The 9,304-nt window shown below is 44.0% G+C and overlaps 1 protein-coding gene across 2 annotated transcripts; it reads right to left on the reverse strand.

Annotated features, from left to right (window-relative positions):
- Positions 1–6,460: 6,460 nt before the first annotated feature.
- Positions 6,461–9,078, reverse strand: sec22bb (SEC22 homolog B, vesicle trafficking protein b). Of its 2 annotated transcripts, XM_031575232.2 has the most exons (6): positions 8,838–9,078; positions 8,360–8,371; positions 8,101–8,210; positions 7,785–7,945; positions 7,500–7,646; positions 6,461–6,937 (listed from the first exon to the last, which is right to left on the reverse strand). In XM_031575232.2, the coding sequence occupies exons 1-6, from the start codon at positions 8,910–8,912 to the stop codon at positions 6,783–6,785; spliced, it is 660 nt and encodes a 219-aa protein (XP_031431092.1). In that variant the 5' UTR covers positions 8,913–9,078; the 3' UTR covers positions 6,461–6,782. The 2 variants fall into 2 exon arrangements, with proteins under 2 accessions (XP_031431092.1, XP_012676272.1); XM_012820818.3 differs by lacking the exon at positions 8,360–8,371 and having other exon boundaries at positions 8,838–9,076.
- Between the last annotated feature and the right edge of the window lie 226 nt (positions 9,079–9,304).

A 9,304-nucleotide genomic window follows, 5' to 3' on the forward strand; every position in this document is an offset into this window, starting at 1 on the left:
GGCAACAGAAGAGTGATTGCTAAAACACTGGTTACCTGCCCCCCCTCATCCTCATTCCTCACCCCCACCCCTCCACCACCACTCACCATGTCCTCCTTTCCGTCTGTAAGCGTGGGAAACTTGACTTACCAAATCACTGCCCTGTCATCCTAGCAGGAAGTAAATAGGTTTGCTGATCTGGATAGGCCAGCAGCAGTTTGGTGTTGGACAGGTGTGTGGGAGGTGATGTGAAGGTAAATGGTTAATGATATAAATAGAAAGAACAACACAGAGAGGGCGACAACTAGGCCTAACCTCTCTTTTTTCTTTCTTCTTTCCACCGGAGAACAAGACCACATTTGCATAAGTACGAGCGCCCTTGAGGCTGCCTTGACCACTGGGTTTCTCCATATCATCAGACGTGGACTCGGGCCAGTAGGCTTTACATATGTGAGCGCTGATGCCACTTCATCTACCCTCTCAAGTAATGACACACTTGCATGCCACGCCGGAAGCAGCACCTATCTATTGCTCCTTAAAGTGAAAGGGGAGAGGGGCAACAGGAAGGAAGAGGGTATATTTAGGGCAGATTATCTCTTTACCTCTTTGACCTCTTCACACTTTTGCCGGAAATGCAGACCACATATCATGCCAGAAAAAGCACAAGGGCTTGTACAGTATGCTTGAGGTAAGGGAGACACTTGACATAATTTTGACAGGACCGGAATATTTCCAGAATGCTCACACAGCAACACAACAACACAATTACAAACAGTCACTTTGGACATGCACACTGAGATCACTGAAACAGTTGCCATTTTTTACCCTTTGAAATTGAGTATGATATGTAAAATGTATTGATAGGAAAAAAATCTACTATGGAGGTAACGGATCTGCACTGTACAGATAAGCTACCACAAGTGTGTCCACTGCATGTGGTAGAGATACAGTAACTGAGATGTGAAGCCAAAATAAGAAGTAAATCATAATAAATCATATAGTCTGAAACATGAGCAGGCACAAACATCAGTCCAAACTGAAACAAGACTGATTAACAAGGATTTATGTTCTTCTGCATGGAGAGATTACTTTTATCCACTACACTGCATATACAGACCGAAAGCTCACTGATTGTTGCACACTGTGGTTATTCAGTTTGTACTGGTGAAGACGTTGGTGGGTGTTTTGTAAATAGAGAAGCATAGGTGATGACCAAGTAGTATCATTCTGCAACATGTGACCTGCAGTAGGGCATTGCCTTGCCAATCACTGACCATATGGCCCTGGTGACCTAATACACCTCAACAAGACACACACACACACAAACATCTTATCTCGCAGTATCATATTATGTCATGTCATGGCTGGCTGGGTTAGAGGGCTGTGGGTTAGTGTATTTTCAGCAACACTGCAACTTCCTCAGGGGACAACGGTATTGTGGCCTAAAGCTGGTTTTAATTGAGTAACACTCACGCTGTTGGTGGTGCATGGCATCTCTGGATTTGGCGTGGCAAATGTGTCGTGTCATGGCGTTCCACAGTGGTCACGGCTGAGGGTCAGTCAGATGAAGACGCATGGCACGAGAGGGACGTTCACATGGGCGAGCCAGGTCATCCCAGAGAGATGCGGAGGAGCAGTGTTGTGGGGGGGCAGAGGTTGTATGTCCTGAAAGGTGACCTGGGGGGTTGGCAGGGACAGGTGGGTGGAATGTGCTGTTGTATGTGGGATCCTGCCCTATCGGCCCTCAATGACACGCCACGCCGGGGCTATTTATACTGCTCTGTGGGAAAAGAGCAGCCCCCGACAGGAGTCGAGTCGGAGACCAACCGGCAGGGTTTATTTCCTAAGGCATATTTATGACCGAGCACCCTGAAGACGTAAAGCATGGAACCAGACATGACCAGCAGGCCTGGATTACCAACTTTTGGGGGTCAAGGTCTGTTTGTGGAGTACAGAATGAATGTTCTCGAGACGAGCGAGCGACGAGCAACAACGTGTGGAGCAATGGGGGTCAGAGGCTGGACCCTGTAAAAACACACAGCAATAACATGTGTGTGTATCAGTCTCGTGGTATGGTATATCACTTGGAGTTGAAGTTCACCAAGACCTTCCCCCCTCCGCTCTCCAGCTGAATCTCAGTGTCCCGTCCCTTTGGCCCGTACACAAAGGTCAAACTAATTTACCATGCTCTGTGACCTCCTACCACAGCAACTCCCAAACTGTCTGGGAGAAGGCTGGGAGAAAGGAGGACGAAACTTGAAAAGAAGGCCAAAACTAAGGGAAACTGCTCTCTTGTTTTTCAAGGTTTATACAGCATGCATACATATAAGTTGACATACAGTATGGACCACTGATTTCAGAGTGTATCCCAGTGCTGGCTTATTGTTAATGTGTAACTTCATCCCTGTTGTTTAAACGTGTTGAGTTGACGTGTTCGTTGACTATTTGTGTTCGTAAGTGTAAGCCTAAAGGGTTGTGTGTTGAGTTTGAGATGGAGGGAAAGTGCAAAGTGAGTATGCATGGCATTTCTCCAGCGCAGGGGGTTAATTATGTCATAAATTCATGAGCTGCTAGAGGACAGGCATGACTGGTATTCACACCTCACAGCTCTCCCACTCTCACACACACGGTCTCAGACGGAGGAGCACACAGCTCCAGATAGGACACTATTAATAAACCTGTGGAAGCAGCACCATCTCACCTGATAGTCAGTGGGGCCATTCGCAGGTGAATCCCCTGATTTCTTAACTCGACTTAACTGTGAAACCACATTTCATGGTCTTACCCTTTCAACCTTTGCGAGTAGTTTTGCATACTATGCGTGAAACATGTAGCAGAAAATGACTACAGGACATCATTATGTTGTTGTGGTTGCAGGCATAATGTAAAGCATTAGCATGTCTTCCGGGTGTTGTGCTGTCAGTTGTACATGAGTGACCTTTGTGTAAGGCCACATTGTGGTGTGTCACCACTCCTTTCGGTTGGGCTTTGGTGAAGCGGAGGCCCTACACTTTACACCCTCAGGTGATGAGACCAGCTACATCCATCTCCCAGATTTGGTCCAGCACCCTGTGTGAGTAGAGGACAGTTCCCAGGCCCCGATGTGTGCGCTGGGGGGCAATAACTCACCACCCCCCCCACAACTTCCTCTTTCAGACCCTGCATTTTTTACGACCCCTGTCCACTGCCATACAGCTGCCACTCTCTCTGTTTGGGAGATGGGAGGCGTGAGAGATGAGGAACAAGGGGGTGCCGGGGGGCATCAGGGAAGCTGTGAGATGATAAAAGATCATCAGCCTTGGCACAGCCCATTGCCAAGCAGAACAGAAGGGAAAGGGGAAGCCCCCATTTAGCAAAGCGCTAATACACTGTGACACTGTTAGAAGAGATGATGGCTGTTTAAATATGTGGATGGCTGAATAAATATTTAAATAACAGCCCGAAAGAGACTTACATGCTCTGAAGAGTGGGCTGAATTGTTATTGCTCCTGAGATGACTGAAGGACTGACAATTCATCTCAGAGCCGAACTTAGCTTAAGATCACATCAGGCATAATGTAAATAATGGCAACAGGTTATGAAGCTGTGCAGAAAAGCTGCTTTTCCCCGTAGTGATGTGAATGACTTCCTATCCTTCCAGAATCTTTTTAAAAGCAGAGGAAAAACAATTGCAGTGTAGTTCAGTGCAGCGTTCCACAATTATGTGTCTAGTAACACACATTGAAAATTAACACACCACACAGACACAAACATTTACAGATCTGTAAGTACGTAGGGATACAAACACATATACATCTTACGCATAGGGTATAATTCTGGCCACAAAGTTTGGGTTAGCAACACATAATTGGTAGTGAGTCAGAATTTGCTCTGTGTTTGAGCACAATAGTGGAACGGCGGATTAAAATAAAAATGTCTCCGTCTCCCAGTCTGTTGGCAGAGTCTAGTCCACATGCGGTGCCAGTTCATTATGATTCAGGCTGAACACATGGCTTCTAATCCCCAGTTTGTACCAGTCCCTGCACCCTATGGCCAACAGCACCGTCTGAGTCACTGTAGTCTCCTCTAAACCACAGTACATGTTTCATTTCAAGGCGCTACTACAGTGCATGTTATTTTGAGCAAGCTTTGGAGATAAGGGTGCGTGTGTGACAGTGTGTCACTGTGTGTATATACAGACTACTATATGCTATTTTTGTTAGTTATTACTTGTGTTCTCTGCAATGCGTGAGGTCTGTCTGCCTGGCATACAGTGCTGTGTGTGTGTGTGTCTGTGTGTATGTATAATCAGTTTATGGTGTGTTTAGTGTGTGTGCTGTATCCCTGACCCCTGATCACACAAAGTATTTTAATCCAATCAGCTTCCTTTTCACATGACTGTCACGCACTCCCTGCTGCCATGGAAACCCAGAAGGGAAAGAGAAAAGGCTAGCAAGCAACACCTCACTCAATGTCTTTTAAGCAGCTCGTATCAAAATGAGTCCTGTAGTAGGCCCACGCTTTTTTGTTAACCAAAGTGTCTTCCCGTTTTCTCTTTTGGACTGTGCCTCTAACTTCATTTCAAGAGAACCGCCCTCTCTTCCTCTTTTTCTGCTGCAGACATGTTTGCAGCGCTCATATAAACATGCTATAAACAACTCCTATGACATACACACACACAAGTCACTGATTCTCTTGCCCTTGGTCATGCATTTGACAGGTTAATGTATTTTTTGTGGCTAGATGAGAAAGGACAGGAGCTCTTAGTGCTAGGAGAGGATAAAGAATTTTAAGTAGAAGAAAAAAAAAGATAAGACTTGCAAAAAATATAGAGTACATTCAGGGATGTGGGAGTCCATTGGAGTACCAACACCAATAGCTTTAAAAGGACAGTGAACAATGAATTGATTCAGGTGATTTTTTTTTTGTGAACGTAAAAGGGCCTTGTTGTTTATTCATACTGAGGGCTGAGCACTTTTGTGGGTGAAAGTGATATGTGTGTCTTACTTTCCATGCTACTAAGCTTTCCAGAAAGCATGTTAACAAGGAACAAGGGTTAGCAAAAGAAGAGCCCCGGATGTGTACGATAATTCACTGAGTCAAATGTGCTTTTGTTTTCTCATGTACTAGTTTTGCTGCTCTTTAAATGCCTCAGCATCCGTACCTCCTGATAGAAACAAGGTTAAAAGTACCAGCCTTCTCTGCACCAGTGCTGAGTGTACGGACTTCCTTTGAAGCCAGACGAAACCGAGAGGTGAAAAGTTGAGTCTGCTCTGTGCCCTGTGGTTAGCTTCGCACGCTACGCTCGGCTGCTTCTCGTTTCTTATGTGCCCACCTCGTGTCCAAATTCACCCAAAAAACTGGTGGAATAAAGGGACCACACTTTTTCTTAAAGTGTGCGTTTTCCCTCTTGAACAAGAGCTCATTCAAGCCGCGACTCACGCGAAAATATGTTAACAGTAGAGAGGGCCGTTCCATTGATGTCAACCTAAGTCCCTTTGATGGAAATCTTAAATTTACACACCAACGGAATGGCATATTCCTAAAGGTAATGTTGGAAAAGAGCTCCCTCTGCAGGCTATAGCCCTACATCATAATAACCAGGCTGACGTGTTAACAACGGAATATTCGCGATTATTCTTGCTGGGTAACCTGCCATTTTGCAGTGAATAATATTTTGCTGTAAAAACGGCTTCACATGGTTGTTGTTTTTTTAATGAAATTTACAATCCAAATCCATTCCTCTCAGACCTCTAAAGGTTTAGCCCACCAGCAAAGAATTCATTACAATGACACCGTTTTTGCTCTCATAATAAGGATTACTGTGACCTTTCACTTAGTTTAAAGTCCACAGAAAAGCACACAATGGTGTGCATTACAGGGTTAAGCAAATTAGATTCAGTACATCTCTAACTCCGAGAATAAGCCTCAAAATTGTCTATCCTTCAATGAAAAACAGCAGACACTTGGGCCGACAGAAAACTTTATTTCAGCTGGACTTGTTAAGTAAGGACTTCCACAGCCTCAAACCTTAACCAGCTGATGTGCAAAACCTGGACCAAATCTGTATTTTGTACATGGAGTTTTCAGTTGTGTAAACAATCTGATTGAACAACGCTATGCAGAAATCAGGAGTATAGTCAGCTGATCAACTCAACCACAGCCTGATGGTGTGACAGAATGACCTTTGAACTGCATTAGTCAATTTGTTCATCTAAGCCAATCTTGTCTGGGCTGCCAACTGGGGCAGGATTGGACAATAAGCACGGAATTAAGAACCAACTATTTCCCTCAGGTCATCTCAGGGCAAATGTGATTAAGAATGTTTTAGAGTCCTGCATTACGTTACAATAAGGTTGAGCAGAGATGCGGTCAGACAATTACTTGATAAACATAGCACAGGAAAAGCACAGCACATTTCCTCTGCAGCAAACTCACTCACTCTCTCCCCAACACACACACACACACACACACAAAGTGCACAGATGCTCTCTCTCACACACACACACACACACACACACACACACACACACACACACACACACACACACGCACACACGCACACACGCACACACGCGTGCATCAATTCAGGCCAGAACAAAGGGTACTTCTGCTTTGTTAATAAAACTCTATTACCGTACTGATTACATTACAAAAATCTATGTTGCACAGTAAAGGATAGTGTGTAGATCAGTCTCTCTTCTTCCTCTTGAGAGAAAGAAAGGGGACTTTCTTTTCAAACAGTCTGGATGGATGTGGTCACTGCTTTCTCTTTCAGTCGAGTCATGCTCCTCCCAAACGTTTTTCCTCTCCTTTGTCTTTCTTCAGAGCCACCAGAAACGGACGTAAACTATGAGCATGATGAAGAAAACACCACCAGCAGCCAGCTTGGCATACGTGGAGCGAGTGTTCAGATACTTGGCGTCGCTGCGGTACTTCTTTGACAAGCTGGACAAGTTGCTGGCCTTTGAATCTAAAGCTGTAGAGTACAGAAAAAAAAAGAATAGGAAATTGTATATCAGTTGTCTCCAAATATATGTTGTGAGAAGGGCATATCATAATACTGTCCGGAAATTTGGAACATTGCGACAATATGCTATTTTCAGTAAATCAAAGGAAAAAAATCAATGAGGATGTCATACCAAACCATTTGGCACTAGAGTGGCACGATACGGACTATTTATTGTTGGATTGTGAAACTATTCTTCACAATACTGTATTGGAACTTTGACTTCTCGTATCATCAATGAATTAATTGTTATAGTATAGATTACCTAATATTAACACACTACCCACTTGTTTATTATAAGGGTGACTATATTAAAGGTGCCTTTAGGTGCCATTTGTTCTCCTAAAAGATTAATACAGTTTTGTTTTTCGTAAATATGAGGTGATGAATTACTTTTGTGAGCATTGTGAATATCTGTGATATTGTGACGCATTATAATGTAGTGTATCATGACATCTGTATCGTAACATGTAGTGAATTGTTGGGGTGGGTGGCGATACCCAGTGCCTGATGATACAGGTTTGAATATTACCGGATAAGGCCTCTCCTCGCTGGAGCACCTCCTCTATGTTTGCCACCATGATCCGCTGCACATCCTGAAGCTCCGTGTTTATGCTCCCCAGGTTCCTGCGGGCTCGGCTGTCAATGTACGACTTCTTGGTCTTCTGGATGTAGGTGTCTGAGAACGGCATCACAACACAGAGAGGAAAGAACCATGAGAAACACCATTACATTGATGGTGGACATTCCATTCCATTGATGAGTGTCACACTTTGCAAATGGGACAGTGTGTGTTGTCCCCCTTAGCAGTTCTCACCAAATTCTATGAAGGAGTACGGTCGGGACACGGTGGTGACTTTCTTCCCATGCTGCTCGTGGAATTCAGCCTGCAGGTCCTCCAAATACGCGAAGGCAAGCTTTTTAGGGAATGCTGCCTCACAGAGCACCAGATAGATCACTCCCTTCTCTATAGCATAGCTACAAGAAATACGAAATTAGAGACAGTCTTCAGGGACAACACAATGAAATTGTGAAATAAATCTGAAAATGTGTTGCATTATCCAGAAGGGAAAAGACACAATGACGAATTCTGTAAAATTCTGTTAAGTATAAAAAATAGCAGTTGGACTCACTGGAAGGACATGGAACCTGCCTCCAAAGTGCAGCGATTTGGACTCTGTTCATTGAGTTTCCGAAACAACTGTTTAGCCTGGGCTTGGTACTGCTGCAGGTCTCTTCCAAGCTACACACAAGAAATTAGGGGGGAAAACAGTTCGCTTAAGGTGGACCAATATGGACAGACAGTAGACACCTAACGGAAAGCATAATCACATGAGGTCACTATTTAGCAAGTTGGACTTGGTCAACAGTGAAAGCTAGACGTTCACCAACCTTTTCACTCCCCTAATTGGAAGCGGTTAGGGAAGCAAGAAAAAAAAACATATTAGATCCTTGGATGTTGAGCTTATTAATCATTAAATGGGTAATATGATTCTGAGGCTACGATTACTCGACCTACAAAATGTAGGTTAATGTAGGCGTAAGTATAATTTTAGAGGTAAAACTATCAGTTGGCTTTCTAGATACATTTACAGTGACACCATATCACAGGTATGACTTGGCTAATAGTTTAATCGTAACTGTGGCTAAAGACTATTCAGCGTTGGGTAACATTACACCTACACTCAACCGGTACGATACAGCTTATAAAGACATTTCATAGCATTTTCACTTCTCATGAAACGCAGCATTGGAATGACGAGTCTTTACGGGTTAGCGTGTTAGGCCAGCTAGCTACTAGCACTGACAGACAGCTGACGTTTTCCGAATTAGAGGGAGTGTTGCGAAAAGTGAAACACAGCTGTAGTACCTGTTCGTCTTCTTGCATGGAGGCAGCAAGCGGGAGGCCATCTGCCAAACGAGCGATCATAGTAAGCAACACCATCTTTAGGCTGATGTCCTCACTTAAACCTAGCTAGCTGTCAGTAGTACAATTCACAGCAGTGACTGCCGGAAGATTACAACCTATCTGACAACACTCTGGGCGCGCTGAGCTGGCCGGAAATACATGGACTGTATTTGGTGTACTGCTGAAAACTGCCCGGATAGCATAGTCATCTTCATGCAACCTGTCCAATTAGTTCCCACCTTCTTATAAAGCAAAGAGGAAGTAAGAGCTTTTTCAGTTATAAGAAATCCAGTTGGGTATGCAGGCATATTCTCCCAACATTAAAAATGCAGGATATATGCAGCCTTTACTCAGATGCAACTTTATAAATTAAGTTACACCCTATTAAAGATCCATTAGCCTAAGCGTTTTTGCTGTGAAACATCGAA

The sequence above is a fragment of the Clupea harengus genome, chromosome 10 (genome assembly GCF_900700415.2).
Source record: "Clupea harengus chromosome 10, Ch_v2.0.2, whole genome shotgun sequence".
NCBI lineage: Eukaryota > Metazoa > Chordata > Actinopteri > Clupeiformes > Clupeidae > Clupea > Clupea harengus.

Bases quoted from the DNA above. Each gene is read 5' to 3' on its own strand.
- sec22bb (XM_031575232.2), bottom strand. From the start codon at position 8,912: ATGGTGTTGCTTACTATGATCGCTCGTTTGGCAGATGGCCTCCCGCTT. The intron at 7,946-8,100 runs GTGAGTCCAACT...TATTTCTTGTAG, and splicing joins GCAGGTTCCATGTCCTTCCA to CTATGCTATAGAGAAGGGAG. The intron at 7,647-7,784 runs GTGAGAACTGCT...TGCCGTTCTCAG, and splicing joins GTACTCCTTCATAGAATTTG to ACACCTACATCCAGAAGACC.